General features: G+C 44.5%; 1 protein-coding gene across 1 annotated transcript in view; it reads right to left on the bottom strand.

Moving 5' to 3' along the window:
• Positions 1–21209, bottom strand: part of GALNT17 (polypeptide N-acetylgalactosaminyltransferase 17) — a 387132-nt gene extending 365923 nt beyond the window's left edge. Inside the window, exon 1 of the mRNA XM_032216602.1 lies at positions 20972–21209. Coding sequence (XP_032072493.1) covers positions 20972–21209 — 238 coding nt within the window. The remainder of the gene's footprint in view (positions 1–20971) is intronic.
• Between the last annotated feature and the right edge of the window lie 4851 nt (positions 21210–26060).

The following is a 26060-nucleotide window of genomic DNA, read 5'->3' as shown; positions in this document are numbered from 1 at the left end:
GCTTTGGCAAACACCTGCCAGAGTGTCCTTGGCTCTCAAAGTTGTTGTCTTGATGTCTGGAGTCTACATTCCATCTCTCCCTTCCCTCCCCCCTGGTTCGTTGGCAAGCAGAAAAGTGATAATGGTTGCAACAACAAAAGCACACTTGGAACATGATAGCAGGAGTCTGTGAGTTCTAGTTCTACCAATAAAGGAGAATATTTGTAGCTCAGGGTTGAAATGTAAGGTCTGCAAGAAATAAAAACAAGCTCAGAGAGCACCAAGAACTCCTCAGTTCGAGTCTTGCCAGCTGAGTGATCTTGGGTCAGTCACTCCCTCTCAGCCCAACCCACCTCACAAGGTCATGGTGAGAAAAGGAGGAAGAGGAAGGAATATTAAGTACGTTTGCCACTTTGAGTTACTTACAAAGTAATAAAAGTTGGATAAAAATCTCATACGAAATTAAAAATAAAATCCCAAGGGGGAAAAAAGAATGGATCTCAGTAAGACAAGTAAGTGAATCATTCAGTTTCATTTCCATATTATATTTATTTATACCAATGACATTTCATTTTTACTTATTTTTTGTTGCTTTTTAAATGAGATTATTGTGAAGCTTTTTGGGAAACGGTGGGAATGTTGCTTATGAAGCAGCACATCTAAACAGATGCTCTCCGTGTTACAATGTTTTGATGAAAGTTTAATTTGTAGCATGTTTTTCCATATTTTAGTCAGCCTTCTGACATATTTATTTAGTTACTTGTTATAATCTTATTCTGACTCATTTTAAAAGGACACTAATTCTTAAAGGAGAGGTGTCAAAAATAAAGAAATCTAACCCTAGCTTCAGTTTAACCTATAAGTGGCATTCATTTTTGCTCTTACGTGGAAAAGACAATAATTAGGCATCACCATAACAGCATAATAGGCAGGCGGTGAGTCAGTGGCTAAGATGCTGAGCTTATCAATTAGAAAGATCAGCAGTTCAGCGGTTCGAATTCCTAGCACCACGTAATGGAGTGAGCTCCCGTTACTTGTCCCAGCTTCTGTCAACCTAGCAGTTTGAAAGCATGTAAAAATGCAAGTAGAAAAATAGGAACCAATTTTAGTGGGAAGGTAACCGTGTTCCGTGTACCTTCAGTGTTTAATCATGCTGGCCACATGACCACGGAGACACTGGCTCTTCGACTTTGAAACTGAGATGAGCATCGCCCCCTAGAGTTAGGAATGACTAGCACATATGTGCGAGGGGAACTGTTACCTTTACCTTAAAATAGCAAGAGATGTTAAGTATGTCAGCTGATTCTTCCATTCATCCTCAAGAATCTAAGTTTAGCCCTTAACACACCCGGATGAACCAAGCATCCATCTTGTTCTGCTAGACCTCATGGTTTTGCTGACTAGAAGCAACATGAAATCTTAACAGTATTTCAACCACAATAAATAGGTTTAGGAAGCATGGAAGTAGCAAAACGGAAACATTTTCAAGATTAGTATAATTGTCTCCCAGAGCATCAAAGTAACCGATCGACTTTGCTTCCTCTGATAAAGGAAAACTGATAGAGTGTACAGATAGTCCTCAAGTTATGACTGTAATGGAGCCTGCCTATCAGAGGTTCTACAGGTTCTGACCAGTTCTGGAGAACCAGTAGTGGAAATTTTGAGTAGTTCGGAAAACCATTAAATACCACCTCTGACTGGCATCACCCCCATCTATTCTCTGCCTCCTGGATCCCAGCTGATCAGGAAGGAATAGAGATTTTACAGTATCCTTCCCCTGCCATGCCCACCAAGCCATGCCACGCCCACCAAGCCACAGAACCAGTAGTAAAAAAAAATTGAATCCCACCACTGCTGCCTATCGTGGTTGAAACTAATGACAGTCATAAAATCGGTTGGTCATGTACAGAATAATAAATAACAGAGTTGGAAGAGACCGTGGAAGTCTTCTAATCCAAAACTCTATTCAGGCAGGAAACCTTACATCATTTCAGACAAATGGCTGTCCAGTTTCTTTTTAAAAACTTCCAGTGTTGGAGCATTTACAACTTCCGGAGGAAAGTTTTTCCACTGATTAATTGTTCTAACTGTCAGGAAATTTCTCCTCAGTTCTAGGTTGCTTCTCTCCTTGATTACTTTCCATCCATTGCCCCTTGTCCTGCCCTCAGGTGCTTTGCAGAATAGCTTCACTCCCTCTTCTTTGTGGTAGCCCCTTAGACTGTGACTGAATCATTGTTATGATCTTCTTCTTTGGCAGGCATTAAGTGAACCCAGGGCCATTAAGTGAATTAAATGAACCAATGGTTTGCTAGGGATGCAGTTTTGCTGAAAAACCAGAAATAGCTGCCAGTTCCCACTAAAGTTAAATATTTATAGCTCGGGATGAAATGAGGACTCCTTGGTGCTCTCTGAGTTTGGTTATTTTCTTGCAGATGTTTCATTACTCAAAGTAGATAATGGCTGACACTCATGATGTTATCAAGCTTGGGTAATTAAACATCTACAAGGAAACAACCAAGCTCAAGAGACCATCAAGGACTACCACCACCCCCAGACAGGGTTTTTTTTCCTGCAAAAACTCTGTAAAATGCGTGTCCATGAGACACTGAAAATGGTCAGAAAGGCCAAGTGCCTGAAATGTGGTCATGTGACTGCAATCCCAACAACAACAACAACAACAACAGCCATCAGACCTACCCCTTAAGCAGGGGTGAAAACTTTATTTATTTGTCTGAAACGGTATAGGGTTTCCTGCCTAGGCAGGGGGTTGAACTAGAAGACCTCCAAGGTCCCTTCCAACTCTGGTATTGTATTGTATTGTGTTGTGTTGTGTTGTGTTGTGTTGTGTTGTAAAAGAAAGGGAAAACAAGCAGAGCTTCTACCAAACTCTAGATTCCTTCTTCACTTTTTTAACCATATCCTATGGACATCCTGTATCAAAAGAGAGGGGGGGGCTCAATGGATATGTATGGAGATGAGAGAGAGGGGTTAGGAGAGAGAGACAGAGAGGAAGAGATAGGGAGATGAGAGAGAGAGATAGTGACAGAGACCGAGAAAGAGATGAGAGAGACGGAGAGATAGATGAAAGAGACAGAGAGATAGAGAGATGAGACAGAGAAAAAGGTGAGAGAGATGAGAGATGAGAGAGAGATCAGAGACAGAGAAACAGAGAGAGTAAAAGGTGAGAGAGATGAGAGAGAGGAAGAGATAGAGAGATCAGAGAGAGAGAGAGAGAGAGACAGAGACAGAGGTGAGAGAGATGAGAGAGAAACACAGACAGACAGACAGAGAGGGAGGGATGGAGAGAGATGAGAGAGATGAGAGAAAGAGATAGTGACAGAGACAGAGAAAGAGGTGAGAGAGAGGGGGTGGGGAGGCAGGCAGGTAGGCAGGCCTCTGATTGATAAACTAGCCTTTGAGCCGGTTAAGGCACCAGGCTAGAAAGCAGGAGACTGTGAGTTCAAGTCCCATCTTATCCATGAAAGCCAGCTGAGTGACTTTGGGCCAATCATTCTCTTTCAGTCCAACCCACCTCACAGAGTTGTTGTTGTGGAGAACATAGTAGGAGGTAGATGTATTGGGCAAATTTGTCACCTTGAATTATTTGTAAAAAAAATAATAAAGGCATGATACAAACATTATACACTGTGTATAATGTGGGAGTATGAAGAAGTCAAAGAATAATCAGGATAAAGCAAGGGAAATGGTTTGCTACTTTAAGTAAAAGCCAGGCCCTGCATTTCAGGCTGAATATCTTTTATTAAATCCCTGTACTGTACATTCACCAGGTTGAACCCCAACCTCTTCTCGTTTCAATGGAGATTGTTCCCCGCTTTTTCCTCAAAAACGTAATTGTGACATTTTTATTAAGGCTTCGCTTTGTTTGGTTGCCAGGGTTTAACAACGGTGTTCCAGAGTGGAGTATTAGCTCCTTTGAATATAAAACAAATAAAAGCAAGATAGAAATATATGCAGTGGTGAAAAACGGGGGCTGGGGAGGGGATGGCAATTTATTCTTCATCAGGCATGTCTTGGGGTAACTCAAGTGAGGTTTTGTACTTCAGAAATAAAGCAGATGCTTAAAAAAAAAAGCAGGAGCTCAAGGCCAACTACCCAGTTTTTTAAATGGAGCAGGATTCCCTGGGGGAGGGGAAAAACCAGCTATAAAGCATACAGTTTAATCAAAAGCTTCATTACGGTCATAGACCAGTATAAGAAAAATAAAATGCAATTAGTAATTTTAAAAATTATAAAATACACCAGGTTAAAAAGCATTTTAAAAACAAAAACAGATATACAAATATTATATATATATATGTGTATGTGTGTGTGTGTGTGTGTTGTATTTGTGCTGATAAATAAATAAAGGGAGACTAGTATAGATCTATTTCAAGCTATTTAGCTCTCATCAGCTAGCCATACCCTTACTGGGATTAGAACCTGTGCTGTATTGCATTTTAGATAGATGTGTTAACCACTAAGCCACAGGGTTCTTCTCCTTATCAGCTGAGCCAGGGAATAGGTATGAATTTAGAGTCACAAACCCTGGTATGCCCAAATATGGGAGGAAGTTTACTATATTTATAAAAATATAGGGTTTCTGTCTGGATGGTCTCTTGTGACGAGCCGATAGACAGAGAATGGAAGCAGTAAACTTACCGGGGTTGTGATTATATATACATATATACATATACATATACATATACATATACATATACATATACATATACATATACATATACATATACATATACATATACATATACATACATACATACATACATACATACATACATACATATATATATATATATATATATTTGTGTGTGTGTGTGTGTATGAAAAAGAGTAAAAGCATTAATTAAGTAGAAGAACATATAAAAGTTAATACATGGCTATCTAATCTATCACAGCATAAGGCACTCTTAAGTAACAAATTAGTTGCCTGTTGAGACAAGTTTGAAGCACAGGTCATCCATCATCTGATGGATTTTAATTGCTGCTGTGCAGAATTGCTAGCAGGATTGTATGTTGTAGCAGGTTTAATGTCTGCAAGCATCAGGGAGACATAACATTGTCCTGCATGCCCTGAGTATTGGTGAGATAAGGCTAGTATGAATATCTTTGTGATACACACACTTGTTCTATTGGTTCTGTATGAACAGAATCATGGGGGCATTGCCTCTCTGAGTAGCGAATTTTTATATGTCAGCCTTCAAGATCATATGGCATCCTCTTTTGGTACCACACAAATCCAACTATTCATAACTCATATATCTGAATTGGGTGGATAGATGGGATAGATAAATGATAAGTAGAAGAATTTTTGATAGAGGAGAAGAGAAGGGAAGGGAAGGGAAGGGAAGGGAAGGGAAAAGAAGAGAAGAGAAGAGAAGAGAAGAGAAGAGAAGAGAAGAGAAGAGAAGAGAAAGAAGAGAGGAAAAACTCTGAATGCTGGAGGTAGTTAGCTAATAAGGGCACATACATATTCCATCTAGACTTCTATTAGAAGCCAATTCAACTGAAGGTCCAAACAAGATTAATTGTTAATTTAAATCCAACCTGCCCAAATGGATATATTCAATTCAAGTTGAACTTCTTCAGACTTCTTTTGGAGTATCCATTTATTTTTTATAATCCAGCATGATTCATAGAATCATAGTGATGTGAAGATTCCAATCAAAGTAATTTTGAGAATCCCACTTGAAACAATTGGATAGTTCAGATCAGAATGACCCCTATTAGTAACTCCACCTCTATTAAACAATTAATCAAATAGAATTGGAAGGGACCTTAGAGGTCTTCCAGTCCAACCCCCATCTTATGTTAAATCCCATCTCGATTACCTTCAATAAGAGAATGGAAAAATAGTTCACTTTTTAAAACAAAAACAAAAACAGCTGCCTTATAAGTTGCCACAATATAGGTCAACCATCAGTTGTGAGTCCACTGTTTCCTGCCTTTGCAGTTCTAAGTCTATTTTTCCTTTGCAAAAAGATTTCCAGAAAACAAAATTGCAAAATCAGAAGAAACTTTCCCGAGATGCTGATTTGACTCTTTAGCCAGTCAATTCTTTCATTGCAACAATCATATATTATGCTCACAGGATGTTTTTTTTTTTTTAATTTAAGGCACAAGTCATTGGTGTTGATTGTGTCACTCGAAGCCGCATTACCTTTAAGTTCTACAAAGAAAAAGCTATCAAGAGAACACATGGAGGTCCACACATCAATGTGCAAATTTGTTGGGAACACTTAAAATGTACTTTGTGTCTTTTCAAGTCAACTTTTCAATTAGAATTTTCACCCAGAGGCTTGATAACTTCCAACCATGCTCCAACCCAAATGGCAGATTTAAAACTCCTTCTTTACACCTCAGAAGTGGTATACTGCTTGAGATTTCAGTAGACAATAGTAGGTGTACCAAACGAAAAAAGATGTGTGATTTGAGGAGCTGATTAACAAATCCGTGCAAAAAAAATGCACCTCAATTCAATAGAATTTCTGAATTCACCTCCTTGAATCAGATTCTAGATTTACATCAAGTTGTTTGTTCAAACTAAATGTCTCCAAAACAATCCTGTGATTGAATAGTCTTTGGTGGATGGAGACAGACAGACAAGTATTCCATCTCACCCCTATGGGTGGTCTTGACTTCCTCAATCTTGGGTCCTCTACCACAGACCTGGGAGTTTGAGGGTTCTGTGTAGGACCTTAGCTCAGTGATGGCAAGCCATTTTTGCCTTGGGTACATACCATAGGTGGGTTCCCAGCAGTTTGCACTATTTGGTAGAACTAGTTCATCAAATCTACAAAACTGGTTAGAAGAGGTTCGACCAGTGGACCCGGAAAGCAGGCCACACCTACAGAAGAGGTTCCAAAATTTTTTGAAAACCACCACTGGTCCTTGGATATGATTATTCTACACTATCATGGTCATATTTATAAAACTCAGTGCCTCTGTGAAAGGTAAGGATGACTACTGCGTTTGTGGTGCAATCAGAACATTGCGTGTGTCGAAGTTGTTTTAACACAAACCAAAGATGCCTTTTAAAAAACAAGTATACATCATATTCTTATGCATGCCAGTGCTGTGTGTGAGGTAATTTAAGGTGGTTCTGACAAGTGTCGTCGGCATCTTCATATCCGGTCACATGGGCGGCAAGCCACTCCCATCTGGTCACATGGGCAGCAAGCCACTCCCACAAAGGAGGTCACTCCCACAGAGTAGGTTTGAACAATTTTTGAAACCCACCACTGGTACATACCCTCATAATTTAATACCCCTCGCACCGTGCCCCCTGTGTGCACAGCTTTCTTGGAGCCTGGGGAGGGCGAAAACAGCCTTCCCCTCCCCTCCGGAGGCCGAAAATGGCCCGTTTTCTGACTTCTGGTGAGTCCTATAGGTCTATTTTTCGCCTTCCCCAGGCTCCAGAGGCTTTCTAGGAGCCTAGGGAGGGCGAAAAACAGCCCAACACACAAACCAGAAGTTTAGGAACAGACTTCCAATTTGCATGTTGGGCCATTTTTCTCTCTCTGGTGGCTTCAGGAGGCTTCCCTGAAGCCTTCAGAGGGCAAAAAACAGCCCAACGCACAAATCAGAAGTCAGTTCCCAAACGTCCGGTTTGCACGTTGGGCGGGAGATTTTTTGCCCTCCAGAGGGTTTAGGGAAGCCTCCGGAAGGAGAAAAATGGCCAAAAATCAGTTGGCCATGTGCACTGGAGCTGACCAGGGCAATGCCTTGCATGCCCTCAGAAATGTCTCTGCATGCTACCTGTGGCACACATATCATAGGTTGATCATTATGGCCTTAGCTGGTCCTAGTATTGCATTCATCTAGACAGGGTTCTGAAATTGTTCTTGGGACCTGTTGGAGCCCCTTTCCCAGTTTAGGAGTCATAGATTCAACCACTGGGACCACTTTGGCCTTGACTTTCCACATCTTCTCTAGTTCCTCCTTCAGGGCCTTGTACTTCACTAGCTTCTCAGACACCTTCTTGAGGCTGCTGTCACTTGGCACCATTACATCTAGACCCACAGCTGTCTTCTGGTTCTTGTCTACTAACCACGATGTCCAGTTGACTGGCCAGTACTTACGTGTTTGTTTGGATCTGGAATCCCTACAGGATCTTAGCCCCATTGTTCTCCCTAACCTTCTGTGGAACCTTCCAGCTGTACTTGGGAAGGTCTAGCCCATATTCTATGCAGATGTTCCTGTATATCATTCAATGTTATGCTATTGATGCCTGGATCTTACACCCCACTAATTGGTTGTGCTATATGTCTGTGTGTGTTTATGTGTGTGCGTGTACATGTATATGTGTATGTACAGGTAGTTGTTGTGGCCCGCCAGCAGCCAGCAGAACTGGCAGCAGAGTCGGACAGTGAGGTGGTTGGGGAGGGGCATGGGCCAGTCCTGGAGGATGGGGAAGGCTGAGACGAGAGCTCTGCATCAGAGGCAGAGACAGGGCCAAGGCCGTCTGGCAGTGATCAGGTGCCTATGGAATTAGACAGCCAGGGGTGAGTTGCTACCAGCATCGGCATGCAAAAAATGCTCCGCACGCATGTGTATTTGCACCTAAAAAGGTTCTGTGCATGTGCACAACATTAGAAAAGGAGGGGAAATTAAATTTTTGTAATGAAGATTGTTCTGTGCATTCGAAGAACCAAAAACCAAAATGGCCTCTCCGCTGATGGAACCGACCTACTTGGCTGAAGCAGTCCAAACCAGTAGAAACCCACCTCTGTAGACAGCAGTGAGGCAGAGGAACAGCTAGAGTCTGTTCCCAGTGTGCATATGTGCAGGTCTTCCAGAAGAAAAGAACAACTCAGAAATCAGGATAGACTTCAGAGTAAAGCCACAGGTGGAAGGTGAATGGCCCCTCCCATAGGAAATAAAAGAGGAGCGGAAGGGGAGTGGGCTTTTGCAGGAAACAATTCATTCATTCGTTTCAGGAGTGGGAAGATCTGTCCGTGAATCCCAGAGACTCTGTGCCAAGTCTTTCCTTGCGCTGCACTGCTTTTGGAAAATATTTACCTGGCAGATTTCCAAGCTAGATAAGTCCTGTAGTCATAAATATTCCTTTGAAAGACTGTTTGCCAGGCCTTTGCTGAATGTGAATGAGGGGAATTCACATTCATTTAATAAAAGTGATTTTGTCGGGACCAGTACTCTGCCTCATGCTTTTTTGGGAAGCCTAGGTCAGAACAGTAGTCTCCAACTTACAACCATTCATTTACTGACCAAAGTTACAATAGCATTGGAAATATGACCATTTTTCCCACTTACGACCATTGCAGCATCCCCATGGTTACGTGATCAAAATTTGGACTTTGGGCAACTGACACATATTTATGATGGTTGCAGTGTCCTGGGGTCAGGAGATTCCCCTTTGTGATCTTCTGACAAGTAAAATCAATGGGGAAGCTCAACTCATATAATGACCATGTTTATTAACTTAACAACTGCGGCAAGAAAGATCATAAAATAGGGCAAAATTCTTTAACACCTGTCTCATTTCAGCCATAAAACTTTGGGGCTCCATTGTGATCACAAGTAAAGGACTTCCTGTCCAAGGAAGGCTTTTTAATTCTCTAACTGAATTGTTTTCCCAAATCAAATTAAGCCATTGATTTTGAAAGTCTGAATCAAATCAATTCTTACAATCAAATCACACCAATTTGTACGTCTCTAGGAAACAGCAGCTTCAACAGTGCAACTTTGGAAGAACCAAAATCTTTAGCTAACTTATTTACAAATATGTAGTGACTACATAAAAGGGACGAAGTGGCTCAGTTGGCTAAGATGCTGAGCTTGTTGATCAGAAAGGTCGGCAGCTCAGCGGTTCGAATCCCTAGCGCCGCGTAACAGAGTGAGCTCCCTTGCTTCTCCCAGTTTCTACCAATGTAGCAGATCGAAAGCACATAAAAAATGCAAGTAGAAAAATAGGAACCACCTTTGGTGGGAAGGTAACAGCATTCTGTGCACCTTCAGCATTGAGTCATGCCAGCCACATGACCACGCAGACGTCTTCGGACAGCGCTGGCTCTTTGGCTTTGAAACGGGGATGAGCACTGTTCCCTAGAGCCGGGAACGACTAGCACATATGTGTGAGGCAATGGTGGGTTGCCAATTTTTTTACTACCAGTTCAGGCGCACTCAAAACTCTTCTGCTCATGCGCAGAAGCATCCAGTGGGAGGGCAGTGCCTCCTGCCACCACTACTACCGGTTCGACCGATCCGGGCCAGAGCAACCCGCCTCTGGTGCCAGGGAACCAGGGGTGGGTTCCTGCTAGTTCTAACCTCTTCTATAGAAGAGGTTCCACAAATCTATAGTGCCATTTAGAACTGGTTCCAGCTCCCTCCCCCCGCCCGTCCACACATCATCAAGATAAAGAGTGAGAGGAGGAATTCTGGGAGTTGAAGTCCACAAGTCTTAAAGCTGTCAAGTTTGAACACCCCCGGGTTTTTTTTTTCTAAAGGTTAAGGGGTGCAAGGGTCTTGTAACTTGACAGCTTTAAGACTTGCCTGCTTCAAATGCCAGAGTTTCTGAACCAACATTTTGGTTGCTAAGCAAGAGCGTTAAGTGAGTTTCACCACATTTTACAAGTTGGCCACGCCCACCCAGTCACATTGCTGACAAGCCACTCCCACCCGGTCACATGGCTGGCAAGCCACTCCCACAAAGCAGGCCACATCTACAGAAGAGGCTCTAAAAATTTTGAAACCCACCACTGCAGGGAACCTAACCTAACCTAAAGTGACTGCATACGGATGAGAATGGAGGCTTAGAGCTTTTCCATTCCTGCCCAATACTTCTGCCTACAGCCGTATTTGGGCGCACTTGTGCTATGATCGCCTCATTCTCTGGCTTAATCTTCCAAATTACTTGATCATTGAGGTCTGACTACTCAAACCTTATTTAAACAAATAGAAGCTGTAGGCTTTCGGCCATTGACTTTATAGTTATAGCTCAGCTAATTCAATGGCCTTGAGGCATCTTCCATAAAAAGCAAACATCAGAAGCTCATGAGGAGAGAAGGAGATGGAGGATGTGGAGAGAGGCATGTCTGTCGTATGGAGAGAAGACTACAATACGGCCCTGAAGAAAGTTTTGCTGGAGAAGGTCATTTCTAAATCCTGGAGTTTGCAAGGCCAGCCATCGCAACGTAGAAACCAAATCATATGTAACCTCAAGGTAGGCCCAGTGAACGGTCACTAAACAAACTGTTGTACGTCGAGGACTACCTGCATTAATAGCCTGTGTAGGAAGTTAGCACCCACCCCTCTCCTAGGGAAATGAAATATTTTATGAAATATTAAAAGGGCAGAATATTTTCCTAAAAGGGAGGCAGAAACTTAGCCCCCCACACACACACACACCTCTGTCAATGAACCATTAAGGTCTGGGCCAGTCTAGTCTACATGTTCTGACCCCCCCCCCCTCCGTACGGTGAGTCACGATGACACAAGATAACCGCTAGACAATTTATTCACAGTAAATTAACACACCGACAAGACTTTGGCAGCAACCCAGTCTTCCACAGATAAGAAATACACACAAGAGCTTCTCCAGCTTTAGTATAATAGTTGTGTCCTGCAAACAGCCTCCTCCCAAAGGTTGTTAACTTTCTAAGCAGTTCGGAGAACCGGTTGTTGGAAGAATTCTCATTTTGTTTTTTCCCCACTTTACAGGGCTAATCCTGTAAGGAAGGCAGGAAGGAAACGTTCTGGTGTTGTTTCTAGCCTGATCTTTATTTCCCTGCTTATAGAAACTGCCTCTCCAGTTAACCCTTATTACCATTGTAACAGCTAAGGTGAAGCGCCCATCGACCTGAGTGACCTTGACTTGGCCACACCCACATGGTCACATGACCACCGAGCCCTGCCTACCTAACTGGTCATTAAGTCAGAGAACCGGCTGTTAAATTATTTGAATCCCACCACTGCTACAGACCCTCTGAGATGGTTTGCTTTTCAAGCCAAAAGATGAAGGTTATAGTTCAGCTCTGAAGATGGTTGTCTAAAACGTGGGTTGCTTTTCCAAGTTGACCCTACACAACCTGGGGAAAAAAGCCAGCACTGTGTTTTATAGGCCTTAGGCCGGAACACGATGTGTAGATTTAAAGCCATGCCCTGTCAATTTAACAGAGAGATCTTTATTACCGGTCTGAGGCCTATTATGATGAGTTTCTCCATCTCAAAACTGCACCACTCAGCACGCTACATAATTTAGGTAAATGCAGCGTGTACCTTTCTAACTCTCACCAAAGGATGTCGGTTATGCTTGCCTTCTTTCCTCTCTGCAAGTCACCTCCTGTAAATAAATAAATAAATAAAAGCTGCGGCTGCACACAGAATCGCCCACAAGCAAGACACCTCTGGATTAAATAGCTCGCCTTTCCCCCAAACCAGGGATCAGCAACCTGCGGCTCTGGAGGCTCTTTCGTTCCTCTGCTGCGGCTCCCACCACAATTTTGAGAGGAGCTTCCAGTTAGAGGGGAGGGGAAGTAGGGTACGCCAGGAGGAGACTCTATGGCAAGGGGTGGGTTTTCCGGTCAGCTCCACAATTGATAGGGCTTTCGATTAGGAGAGGTAGAGGGAAAAAGAACGCCGGGCTAGGAGAAGATTATGGTGGGGAAACCGGACTTCCGGCCGGCCGTGACCCGTCAAAACTGCGCTTGACTAAGCCGCGCCTGATTAAACCGCATCGCTGATGTCATCAACAGGGCGACAACAGCCAGCGCGGAGAAAGAAGGGCGCTTTAAATAGCGCTTTGAAAGCAAGCCGATTCAACTTAAGGTAAGGGTTAGGTTTAGGGTTAGCTTTAGGGTTAGCTTTAGGATTAGGTTAAGAGTTAGGGTTAGGTTTAGGGTTAGGTTAAGGGTTAGGTTTAGGGTTAAGTTAAGGGTTAGGATTAGGTTTAGGGTTAGGTTAAGGGTTAGGTTTAGGGTTAGGTTTAGGGTTAGGTTTAGGGTTAGGTTAAGGGTTAGGTTTAGGGTTAGGTTTAGGATTAGGTTTAGGGGGGTTAGGTTTAGGTTTAGGGGTTAATTTTAGGTTTAGGGTTTACAGCGTGCTTCTGTCTCCGTGCTGTTGTCACCCTGTTGATGACATCAGCGACGCGGTTTAGTCGGGCGCGGTTTAGTCGAGCGCGGTTTTGTGGTGGAACCCCGGCTGGCTCTGGAATTGAATGAGGGGCTTCCGGTTAGGACCTTTGTGGCTCTTTGAGTGTTTAAGGTTGTCAACCCCTGCCCCAAACAATGGTTTTTTGTCCCCCACTAACCTGAGTGAAGTCAATTTGCAAGGTATACAACCCATCAGATGTTTATGCTGAGGGAGACACCATAGGTCAGGGGTGTCAAACTCGATTTCATTGAGGGCCCATCAGGGTTATGTTTGACCCCAGAGGGCGGGGGGGGTCATCGCCAGGAGGCATGGCCATGGTGGGCGTGGTCAACTCGACGTCACTTATGTTGGGGGTACCTCCAGTGGCCAAGTGCTAAGGCAGGATTTCCCCCAGACCCTCACTCATTCTCATTATAATCTCCTTCCTTCCTTCCTTTTCTTCTTTTTCCTTCCCTCTTCATTTTTTCTCTTCTTTCTTCCCCTCTTTCCTTATTTTTTTCCTTCCTTGCTCTCTTTCCATCTTCCTTCTTTTTCTTTGCCTTTCTTCTTTCCCTTCTCTTTTCCCGCTCCTTCTTGCATGCTCAAATTCAAAAGGGGAAGCATTCATCCTCTTGTTTTGTTTTTAAGCCTGTTTTTGCTGGCAGAGTCACCGCAGGCTGGTCCTTTGCTGTTTTCGAGGCAGGTCCCGAGAGTCAGATCTAAGCACCCCATGGGCCGGATCTCGCCCAGGGGCCTTAGGTTTGACACACCTGCTGTAGGTGATTTAAAGGCATGCTCCTATGTTGAATCAGAGAAGAGTCTATTAAAAGTCAGAAAATAAATGTTCTTCAAGTCACATTCCACACCTGATGATGTCATGAAGTTTTCTTGGCAACAGTATGAAACTGCATTCTTTCAGGGTTTGTTTATTTTTGTCAACTTCCCACTTTATGCTATAGTCCAAAATTTCCTTAGGTCTACCATCCAACAATTAATTATTGAAGTCCAAAGCTGCTTGACTGTTCAGCCCAGTTCAACTAGAGTTGCCACTTGCTATCAGCAAAATCTCAAGACTGCCCACTATAGGCATAGGCTAGGAATAGCAATAGCAGTTAGACTTATATACCACTTCGTAGCACTTTGCATCCCTCTCTGGACAGTTTTACAATGTCAGTTTATTGCCCCCAACAATCTGGATCCTCATTTTACCGACCTTGGAAGGATGGGAGGCTGAATCAACCTTGAGCTGGTCAGAATCGAACTGCTGGCAGTGAGCTGAGTCAGTCTGCAATACTGCATTCTAACCAATGTGCCACCATGGCTCCTACATGGGCAAAAGCTTATACTTTCAAGTTAGTTGGGTATTAAATCATTATTAGTCCAGCAATCTGGGCCAATGACAAAGTAATCCTCAACTTATAACTGTTTGTTTAGCAACCGTTCAATCTTACAATGTCACTGAAAAAGATTACTTATGAGAGGTATTTACACTGAGGACTGTGGTAGAATCCCTCAGTGTTCTCATTTAAAGCCAAATTTGAAAAGTCCTAAGTTTTCACAGACAGTGTGATGATAAAAGAAACAGACATTGTGATCTCCGGAACTTTAAAACTTTCAAATATACTGCTCGCTAAATTTTCGTTCGCCATTGCTAACAGCGTAAAAGCCATTAAAGAGATACCTGCCTTTATACGATCTTAATCAATTTGGCCATTGCGCAAGTGATAGGCCCTAACGAAAGCTTAGTGGGCAATAAATTTTTAAGTTCCGGAGATCACAACGTCTGTTTCTTTTATAACTACACCTGGAACTCGTATTTTTAGGACAATTCACACACTGGATCTGCACACACTGATACCAGGGGTGGATTGCTGCCAGCATTACTGCTGGTTCAGTGCTCAAAAAATGCTCCCCACACGTGCACTTTTGCACCTAAAAAGGTCTGTGCATGCGTACGTTAGAAAGAGAGAAAAAAAATACATTTTTGCAACGAATATTGTTCTGTGCATGCGCAGAACTGAAAATCAAGATGGCGGCACTGACAATAGAACAGGTTCAGGGGCACGGCAGGCCGAGTTACTATCTACTCAGCCGAACCGGTCCAAAGTGGTAGTAACTCACCTCTGGCTTATACATTACAACAGTGTTTCTCAACCTTGGCAACTTGAAGATGTCCGGACTTCAACTCCCAGCATTCGCTGGCTGGGGAATTCTGGGAGTTGAAGTCCAGACATCTTCAAGTTGCCAAGGTTGAGAAACACTGCATTACAACATCCTCATTCTTGGGAGGAGCTCAATACGTACAAAGGCCAACACTAGCTAAATAACTGGCAACATATATAATTGATATGATAATATCATCACCTGAATTGGTAGGACCAGAAAATAGACAATGTACAGGTAATCCTCAACTTACGGCCACAATTAAGCCCAACATTTCTGTGGTTGGGTGAGACATGTGTTAAGTGAGTTTTGCCCCATTTTACAACTTTTCTTGCCACTGTTGTTAAGCGAATCACTGCAGTTGATAAGTTAGTCACCCGGTTGTTAAGTGAATCTGGCTTCCCCGTTGACTTTGCTTGTCAGAAGGTCGCAAAAAGGGGATCACCTAACCCTTGGGACACAGCAAAGGTCACAAATATGAACCAGTTGCCAAGTGTCTGAATTTTGATCACAGGACCAAGGGGATGCTGCAACGGTTGTAAGTGTGAAAAAATGGTCATAAGTCACATTTTCAGTGCCGTTGTGTCTTTGAATGGTCACTAAACAAACTTTTGTAAGTCAAGGACTGCCTGTAATAGAAAATGGAGAAGCTAAAATGCTCCAGGACTTTAGAATTTAAACAGACAAGCATTAGCCACACAACACTCCAGATTTAATCATTGTTGATGAGAAAGAGGCAAAATAAACCTGGATGGTGGACATTGAAATAGCTGGAGACAGAGGAAGAGGAGAGGAAGAACCGGAGAAAATCACAAGACGTAAAATCACAAATCACAAACCCTGCAAATAGAAGTGTGGCAAATGAAAGCAAGGTTAGTCCAAATAGTACTAACTCGAGTGCAATCCCAAAATATTTGGAGCACCATTTGAACATTATTGGGGATTGACCAAATCACCAAAAGCCAATTGCGAAACACAACTTTATTTGAAACAGTTTACAACCTGTGGCAGCACCTTTAACACCATCAAAAAGCAACATTTTCCTATCTCAGGTCCTTGGGAAGGATTGGAATAAAAATCGCTGTGTGTGTGTGTGTTTCTGTGTGTGTGTTTCTCTCTCTCTGTGTGTGTGTGTGTGTGTCTGGAATGCCTTGAGCAATTTCAACCAAACTTGGTACATAGATGACTTACTCTCTGGGAAAAAAAATACTGTAGGGGTAAGACACCCCTAACACCCCTCGGGGTGTGTGTTCTGTTAAGATACAACCTGTTGTGCCTTAAAATGGATTCTACTGTACTGCCATAAAATGGCTTCTACTATAGCAATAGCAATAGCAATAGCAGTTAGACTTATATACCGCTTCATAGGGCTTTCAGCCCTCTCTAAGCGGTTTACAGAGTCAGCATATTGCCCCCAACAATCCGGGTCCTCACTGTCCTACTATACAGTGCAGTGGAGTTGCCATGGTAACGGCTTCACAGTACTCCCCAAGGGGGCTCCCTCTGGTAAGGGGGAAAATCCAACACTAGAAATTACGTTTGGTCCGGACATTTTCCCCCCTTTAAATAAATACCTAGGCAACACCGAATTATCATCTAGTACAGTGGTAGTCAACCTGGTCCCTACTGCCCACTAGTGGGCGTTCCAGCTGTCATGGTGGGCGGTAGGGGTTTGCTGTAACTCTGCTTTATAAATTTTATAAAGTAAAGTTACTTCCCTACTTTATAAATCATCATTTCTGTGGAACCGGTGGGCGGTTAGAAAATTTTACTACTAACAGAGACACAAAAGTGGGCGGTAGGTATAAAAAGGTTGATTACCCCTGGTTTAGTAGGTGAATAAAAATGCCAAATATAATCTGGCTGACTTTGCGATCAACCAATAATAATTTAACCTGTATGCTACCTCACAAGAATCAAACTAAGTGATCACAATAAAGTCAACCCAAATAAAGCACGAAGTGAGGAGCCTTACTCTCCCTCACCAAAGGTCTGGGTGAATGCAGTCATAATGCCCTTTGCAGATTATACGATTTAAGGACTTGTTCCAGCAATTTCATCCTGCACCCTCACAACCAAGGTATGACGTGGCTAATGTGGATCATAAGATTGCAGCCACTAGAAATCTAATGGTCCATGGGGTAAATAATTTTTGTGCCTCATTGTGGAGATGAATAGTGGCCACATCATGCAAGATCAGACTGCTGTAACAACGTCTTAAGTTTAAGTCATTTAACCAGCACGGGGGATTTTGCTGTTTGGGGAAAAGCTTATCTATACCATTTTCATGCTGTAGAAAGTTGTCACCTACTCAGAGTTTAACAGTTTAACAACCGGTTCATTGAGCGCGCGCTTTGCACCACACACTTGCTTCACTTGCGCATGCGTCTGGATGCGCACTGTGCGCAGTTTAGAGAAGACGTATCTTCCGGATAACTGCTTGGGAAGGAAAACAGTTGAGGCGCATTATTCTAGTCTGCTGCGCGACTCAGTTGAGCAGATAAAGGTAGGTGAAGCGCAGGGGCAGGCAGGTGGACCCACCTGCTCGTGGGAGCAAACTGGTTCGCTCCCAGCTGATCTTCGGAGCTACTGGTTCGCCCGAACTGGTCCGAACTGTTAGAATCTGCCCCCTGCACCCACCCCTCTCCTAGAAGAATGAAATATTTTGAGAAATATTAAAAAGGCAAAATATTATAATTCTCTGAATGAGAAATGGAGAAACATGCTCTTGGAAAGCAGCCTCACCTTCCTTAATAGCCCACAGCAGATGTGAGCCCTTAAGAGATAAAGAGATAGGTAGCTCTATTCATAGGCAAAAATTCCCTGCAGCAAGATCTGAACAAAGGTAGGATTAGCCATTAAGCCCACAATAGTTATTGCACAACAAGCCCCTTCATTGCATCAGGCAAATATCAAACAAGCTTAGGCCAGACAAACTCCTGGGATTTGTACATGGCGTCATGGGAGTATGACAACAAGCAATAGAATACATGTTCTTGCACAGGAACAGGAAGTTCAAGTGCAGAGCCCAAGACAGGGTATAAAAACGTTTCACTCTAAACTCCATCTAGTCAGCTGCCCAGAACCGTGTGCTTGGTGGTTCTGCTTCATCTTTAAACCATCTTTCCAATCAGCCTCCATGTATCCAGTGCCTTTCTCCCAGCTTGGAACTGAATCAGATGGATATTTCTTCCAACAACTGGAAGGGCTCCACAGTTGCACCTCATAAAATACATCTCTTGGCTTTAGGTGCAAAAGTCCCCCCCCCCCCCCCAATGTCGTTTATAGGGATACTGTGGCTCAGTGGCTAAGACACTGAGCTTGTCGATCAGAAAGGTCGTAAAATGGTTTTAAAAGCATGTAAAAATGCAAGTAGAAAAATAGGAACCACCTTTGGTGGGAAGGTAACAGCGTTCCGTGCACCTTCGGTGTTTAATCATGCCAGCCACATGACCACAGAGATGTCTTCGGACAGCACTGGCTCTTCAGCTTTGTAACAGAGATGAGCACCGCCCCCTAGAGTCGGGAACAACTAGCACATAGGTGTGAGGGGAACCCTTACCTTTATTCATTTATTAGCAGGTTTCAATGGTTAGGGCCATGTCATCTAGCTAGACAGGGCTGCATCAATTTAATTGGCTACGATTAGGATGGGTTTCTGTGTTTGTGTGTGTGTGTGTATGTGTGTGTGTGTGTGTGTGTGTACAGTCAAAGTCAACATATTCTAAACTTAAAATAGTAAAAGCAAGCGTGAAAAGATAGAGGGTTGTGCTACTTGATAGTTAACAGGATGAGCATTAATACTCAAATTTCAGCATCACAATGAAAGTAAATTCTGGGAGTCCCAAAGGTGCTTTTTCAAAAGGCTAGTGAACTTTCTTGGTTTTCACTGATGACGTTTCGCTTCTCATCCTAAGAAGCTTCTTCAGTTTTGATGGAAGAAGTCAGAGCTGAAGAAACTTCTTGGATGAGAAGCGTAATATCTTCAAGGGAAAACAAAGTCCATTTGCCTTTTGAAAAAGCACCTTTGGGACAACCATGACCTGGAGGACTGAGAATCTCCGTAGATATTTCTGCAACTAAAGGCATCCCCACTGATCTAATACTCACTAGCTGTATTTTATTTCCAAGCTCAGAAGGATATAGGAAGTGGCCCTAGACAAAGCACACCATCCATATTTAATGGCTGCATTCACACAATACATTTGCCCTGATTAGCCCTTTTTGGGGTTCACCCAAAGGACAAAACAGGTTAAGGTCATCTAACATATTAAATCTGTGTGTGTGTGTGTGTGTGTGTGTGTCTGTCTGTCTCCCGCCCCATACACACACAAAGCAACCTTAAACACGCTTAGTATTAATCAAACAAATCAGCCCAAGCTGGATATGCAAATGCAGCAATTAGATTTTTACCTGACTTGGTTAAGCAAATTGTGTAAACACAGCCAATGGGAAAGTCGGTGATTCAACCTCTTAGAATCTTGCAGCTTATTACAATGTCTATTTACTTAGACTGAATCTCATCACGGTCAGGCTGCAGCTTTAGCATTTTAAAATATGCTTCGCTCAAGTCAATACCCTTATGCTGAAAGTCGGGCAGAGGAAATCGCTTCTCAGAACTAACTTCTCCTTCATCTCCAACTTGGTGAAGGGACAGAACGCAATTACCTCCTAACATATTCTTCCTACTCTTATTTTTTCACCCATAGATGACATCTAGGCTAGCTATTAACTTTCTCCTGCCGGGTATCCGGATCCTAAAAGCTTGCAACACTTGAAATAACAGGGAGCTTTGAAGATGGAGATAAATGCTTTTTTAAGCTCCATGGGAAAAGCAGGCAACATCCTGATATTTTCCCCCCATGTCACAGCGCGCACAAACACACATCAGAATCATCGTATACACAGAGTACCCTGCCAAATGTTGGCCAGGTGTGAAAGGTAGGAGAAGTGCAATGAAAAAACAGCCACCATCATCTTGCAAAAACAGATGGTGCCAACATGCAGGAATTCACACGATGAAATTCAGACTTTAAAATATCTTTAGGAGCACATGGAGGGCAGCAAAGTGCCTGATCTTACACGATAAGACCGCCACATTTAATTCAGGGAGTACATTCCCACAAGCAACTTTAACTAGATCAATTAAATATCATCCGTTGGTTGCATTTTTTTTAAATCAAAGGACAGGATGTGTGTATCTTACTTAGTATATGGTGCAAACCTTGCCTACGCGATGATATAATGCTACGATATATTGTGCACACCAGAAGAAGAGTTAATTTAGTAACTAGATTTGGCAGGTGTGGGAATTCAACCAGAGAGAAACTATAGTATCTATTCAGAGGACTGATCATACTAATTCTGTATTGTCCAAACTAAATGGGCAAATGTTTCCAAGTTCCTTCCCTACCTCATATCTTCTCTCTATAAGATATGTGTTAACCAATAAGCCTCAATCTTAAATGAATTGGACATTGCCTTAAATCAAATCCAAGTAGTTCTCCAGGGAATCAGTATTTTACACCATTCCTTTCTAACTGGAGAAGTCAGTCGTGGTTTTCGAGACCTTCTCCATTCTTGCCACTAGTTGTAGGACTTTTCGACCCAGATTCCTCATCACATGCAATCCAGTCGCTTCTTACAAAGCCACCCGAAATAAAACAACTGGACCTGCAAGAGAGTTACTAAAGGAATGAAGCCCTAAGAGAAACAGTAGACCTACCGTTTAGTTGTCGGTAGACAATGTCCTCAAGAAGGGACAACCGCTTCAGCACGGCATCTTGAATGGGGTTAGCCGGGTGGGCTGTCAAGTTGGCCACTTCTGCCCTGGGATGAATTTCATGGAAAGCATCTCCATTCTTCATCGCAATGGGCCTGCACTTGGCCAAGAAGAGGACAAAGCCAGCCACGGCAATCAAGTTTAAGATCAGCAAGACTTTCACTCTCCTTAGAGAAGCCATCAAGAACTTCCCAATGTGGGACACGTGCAACTGGAACTTCTTCTTCTTCTTTGACAATTACCGGAAGAAGAGCAGGGAAGCTTGGAGGAAGATAACCCGGGATGGAGCCAGTTCAGGAAGAGGCTGATGGTGATGAGGACACCTTCCCCATCCTTGCATCTTTGGCAAGTCTCCCTCAGTTTGCACAGTTGGGTTATTTAAAGCGACAAGTGCTGGCAGGTGGCAGGCAAGGGGAAAAGCAGACTAAATGGGAGATTCCCACTCCAGAGATAAAGGTTTGCAAGGCTGGGAAGCAAGACTGTCATGACTCTCTGGAAGAGCCAGAAAGGAAGTTAAACAGGGAGCATCCTTTGCAGCAGAAAAAGGGAACAAGTCCCAGAAAGCTCTTCTCTGTGCCAAACCTCCTCCAGACCTTCTTAGAGGCTACTAGTCTTTGGGAAAAACCAACACCCCCCTTATGTTGGGGGAGGAAGGGAATTGACTTTGCACACTGCAGAAGACCAAGTTCTACAATGTTGCTGTGTGTTCCAGTCTGACCGGCTTGCCGGAGGATAATCCAGATGAAATTCCAAAATCCTGGGGTAGCAAAAATAAAAATAATAATTTAAAATTTAAAAAAGAAAGGAGGAGGGGGGTAAAGGGCATCAGAGGACGAGGAGGCTGCTGGATTCTGAATAAATACTCCAGGTCCTTTTTCAATAATAAAAAGAGTTGACCTAGAGAAATCCTGGGACGCAGCCACGTTTTCCCGGGATTTCTCTTTAAGCCGTGCAAAGGGGAAGGTGGGGAGCCGAGCAAGGCATGCAGAAAGAGAGAAGAGGAAAAAGGACGTGGCTAGAAATTCAAAAAGGATAACTTTTATTTCTTGGCAGAGGGACGGAGAGAGAGTGGGGGGGGGGAGAGAATGTTTCCTTAATAAGAGGAGTTATCTGCAAACTTCTAAATGATTATGATTGGGCGGGGGAGGGGAGTGGAAAGTAAGGAACGGGTGCTTTTTGCTTCCCCCCACGGGAGGATGCCGGGCCAAAGCACAAAGCCCGCCAAGCCGCGGCTGGAGAGATGCTTGCTTTTAGGTGACAAAGCGAGGGAGGGGGAATACTGGCAAAGAGAGAACGAGATGGGGGAGACGGGGGACGGAGAGAGGGGGGGGAGGGAGGGAGGGAGAGAGAGAAAGAGAGATCCGAACAAACGAAAGAGAAGACCGAAAGGGGGAAAAAATCTACCGAGCGATCAAAGAAGAGAAAGCTCCCCCCCCAACTCTAAAGGGAGAGAGAGAAAGGGAGAAAGGAAGAGAGAAAGGGAGAGAGAAAGGAGAGAGAAAGGGAAAGAAAGGGAGAGGAGAGAAGGAGAAGGAGAGAAGGAGAGAGAGAGAGAGAGAGAGAGAGAGAGAGAGAGAGAGAGAGAGAGAGAGAGAGAGAGAGAGAGAGATCCGAACAAATGAAGGAGAAGACCGGAGGGGGGAAATAAAATCTACCGAGAGATCAAAGAAGAGAGAACCTCTACCCCAACTTGAAAGGGAGAGAGAGAAAGGGAGAGAGAAGGAGGGAGAGAAAGGAAGAGGAGAGAGAGGGGGGAGGGAGGGAGAGAGGGAGAGAGAGAGAGAAGGAGAGAAGGAGAGAGAGAGAGATCCGAACAAATGAAGGAGAAGACCGGAGGGGGAAAATCTACCGAGCGATCAAAGAAGAGAGAAACCCCCCCTCAACTCGAAAGGGGGAGAGAGAGAGAAAGAGAGAGCGCGCGCAAAAAAGGCAACGAGGCGGTCGCTGGAAGGAGATGCTCTTCGCCGTTCTCGTTTTCTTTTTCAAAGTCTGTAGGTTGCAGCAGCTGGGAGGCGCGAGAGTGGATGGGGAGAAAGGGGAGGCGCAGGTGCTGCTAAGAGGCCCCCCTCGCTTCTTTCTTCTTCCCTCTTCAGCCCCCCTCCGGATGACGCTCCGTCTGCCAGGCGCGCATTCCTCTCCGGAGCGCTCGGGGCGGCGCAGGTCTCTGCGGGCTCTCCAAGGGATGCCGGGTGGATGCGCTGGAGAGCAAGCCGGGCGAAGGACCCGGGAGAGGCAGCGGGCACCCCAGGAAATCAGGTCATCGTGGCCTCTGCGGAGCGCGGCCGAGAAGTCTTCCGGAGCGCAAGGCGAGAGGAGGAGGAGGAGGAGGAGGAGGAGGAGCGGAGGCCGCCGGTCCCGCGGCTGCTGTGCTTGCTCCCCGGCTCGGACTTCCCATCGCCGCCGCTCCTTCAGCTGCCGAGGCTGGAGCCATCCGCTTTCGCTGAGTCTGGAAGAGGAGGGGGGGGAAGCCTCCCCTTTGCATGGCAGGGAGGCGGCGTTGCATAGAAAACCCGGGCTGGAGACCAGGAGGGGAATGGGGGCGGGGGTGGGTGGGAGCCACCGGAGCCCACCAGAAGAGAGTGGGGTGAGAAACCAGGACCAGTGATGGTTAACCTTTTTGGTGGCAAGTGCCCAAAGCGCCCACCAGAAACCCCAAAATACAATGTGCAATGTGAGCGCTCCCCCCCCCCGCCCATTTATGGCTTCCAGGTTGGTGCAGGAGGCCTTCCAAGCCCAAAACAGTGTGAAGCAGGGGGGCATCACGCGGCAGCCCCATGCCCAGTTTTGGCTTCCAGGTTGGTTCAGGAGGCTTTATAGGTCCAAAACGGAGGGGGGAGAAAGGGGGCTGCACACATGTGCGAACCCCCAAAATGCAATGCAAGTGCCCCCCCTGTACATGCGTCCCCCCATATGCACCTGCTCCCACACACAAATGCAGGCAGAGACCCGAAGACCAGCTGGCTGGCAGGAGGCGTGCCCACATGTGTAGTGGAGCTGGGCTGGGGTGACGGCTGGCATGCCCACAGAGAGGGCTCTGCGTGGCACCTGTGGCATGCATGCCATAGGTTTGTCATTGCTAAGCGAAAAGGCCTGGGGAGGCCCCATTCCAGCTTACCCTGGTTCACTGAAACAGAGCCAAGGCAAAGGGTGTGGTTGGCAGGGATGCCCTAACTAAATCAATGCATCTGTGGCAGCTGCTGGGTATATAGAGCCCGGTTTGGCTTGAAGGTGGTTAGCTGGTTTTAACTTGGTTGAGTTGTGGTAAAGCATGGTTCAGTGGCCCATCAGGGATGTGCCACAGGACGTCTCTAGGATAGCAATAGCAATAGCAATAGCAATAGCAGTTAGACTTATATACCGCTTCATAGGGCTTTCAGCCCTCTCTAAGCGGTTTACAGAGTCAGCATATTGCCCCCAACAACAATCCGGGTCCTCATTTTACCCACCTCGGAAGGATGGAAGGCTGAGTCAACCCTCAGCCGGTGAGATTTGAACAGCCGAACTGCAGAACTGCAGTCAGCTGAAATAGCCTGCAGTGCTGCATTTAAGCACTAGTTAATAGCACTAGTGCTTAGACGTATATACAGCTTATATACTACTTCACAGTGCTTTACAGCCCTCTCTAAGTGGTTTATAGAGTCAGCATTTTGCCCCACCCCACCCCAACAATCTGGGTCCACATTTTACTAACCTGGGGAGGATGGAAGGCTGTGTCAACCATGAGCCCCGTCAAGATTGAACTCCAGGCAGTGGGTAGAGTTAGCCTGCAACACTGCATTCGATAAGGGTTCGATAATAATGAAGTTAGATATAATAACAAGAGCACTTAGACATATACCGCTTCACAGTGCTTTTACAGCACTCTCTAAGTGGTTTTAACAGTCCTCTCTAAGTGGTTTATTGCCCTCAACAATCTGTGTCCTTATCTTACCCACTTCGGAAGGATGGAAGGCTGTGTCAACCTTGAGCCAGTCAGGATCGAACTGCTGGCAGTGGGCAGAGTTAGCCTGCAATGCTGCATTATAACCACTGCACCACTACGGCTTTTCTACTAATAAGCAGACCTCATTGCTCTCAGTTTTAATAGCCCATTAGCTTGCTGCTTTCACAGAAGATTTGATCCTCTTCAGAATTATGTCAGAATTGCAGTCCTCTAACTGTGCTTCTGATGGCCTTTCTCTGTTGTCCTAATTTGGCTCACCATATTCTTCTTCTTCTTCAAAATGACCTCTCTCTTCCAGAAATCAGCCAGTTCAGGAAGTCAACACGTGTCCAAGAACTTGCTTTGTATGCAACATCTGGTTTTAGTTTGAGCCCCACATGCGTTTCTGCTTTCCTATCCCGAATCTGTAGCCTTGAGACAGATGTTCTGCACGTAGATAATTCTTGACTTACAACCACATTTGGGACCAGAATTTCCATTGCTAAGCAAGGTGGTTGTTAAATGAGTCGCACCTGATTTTATGATTCTTTTTTTGGCAGGGTGGTTAAATGAATCACGGCAGCTAAGTGAATCATATGGTCATTAAGCAAATCTGTCTTCCCCCAATGACTTTGCTTAGCCAGCTGGGAAGGTCACATGAGATAAGACACTGCAACCGTCGTAAACAGAGGTGGTATTCAGCAGGTTCTGACAGGTCCTGGTGAACCGGTAGCAGAAATTTTGAGTAGTTTGGAGAACCAGTAAATACCACCTCTGGCTGGCCCCACCCCATCTCTTCTCTTCCTCCCAAGTCCCAGCTGATTGGGAGGGAATGGGGATTTTGCAGTATCCTTCCCCTGCCATGCCTACCAACCCACGCCCACAGAACCAGTAGTAAAAAAAAAACTTAATGCCACCACTGGTTGTAAATATATCAATCAGAATGGAGCAAGAACTGTACATTTTTTGGAGTATAGGAGGAGAGCCACTAAGATGATCAAAGGCCTAGAGACCTATGAAGAACAGCTGCAGGATTTGGGTTTGTCTAGTCTAAAGAAAAGAAGAATTAGGGGTGACATGATAGCAGTATTCCAACATTTGAGGGACTTC

This window comes from Thamnophis elegans, chromosome 4, assembly GCF_009769535.1.
Source record: "Thamnophis elegans isolate rThaEle1 chromosome 4, rThaEle1.pri, whole genome shotgun sequence".
NCBI classification, from domain to species: Eukaryota; Metazoa; Chordata; class Lepidosauria; order Squamata; family Colubridae; genus Thamnophis; species Thamnophis elegans.
Note: the sequence above shows the minus strand (reverse complement) of the source record. Positions and strands in the feature narration are given on the sequence as shown.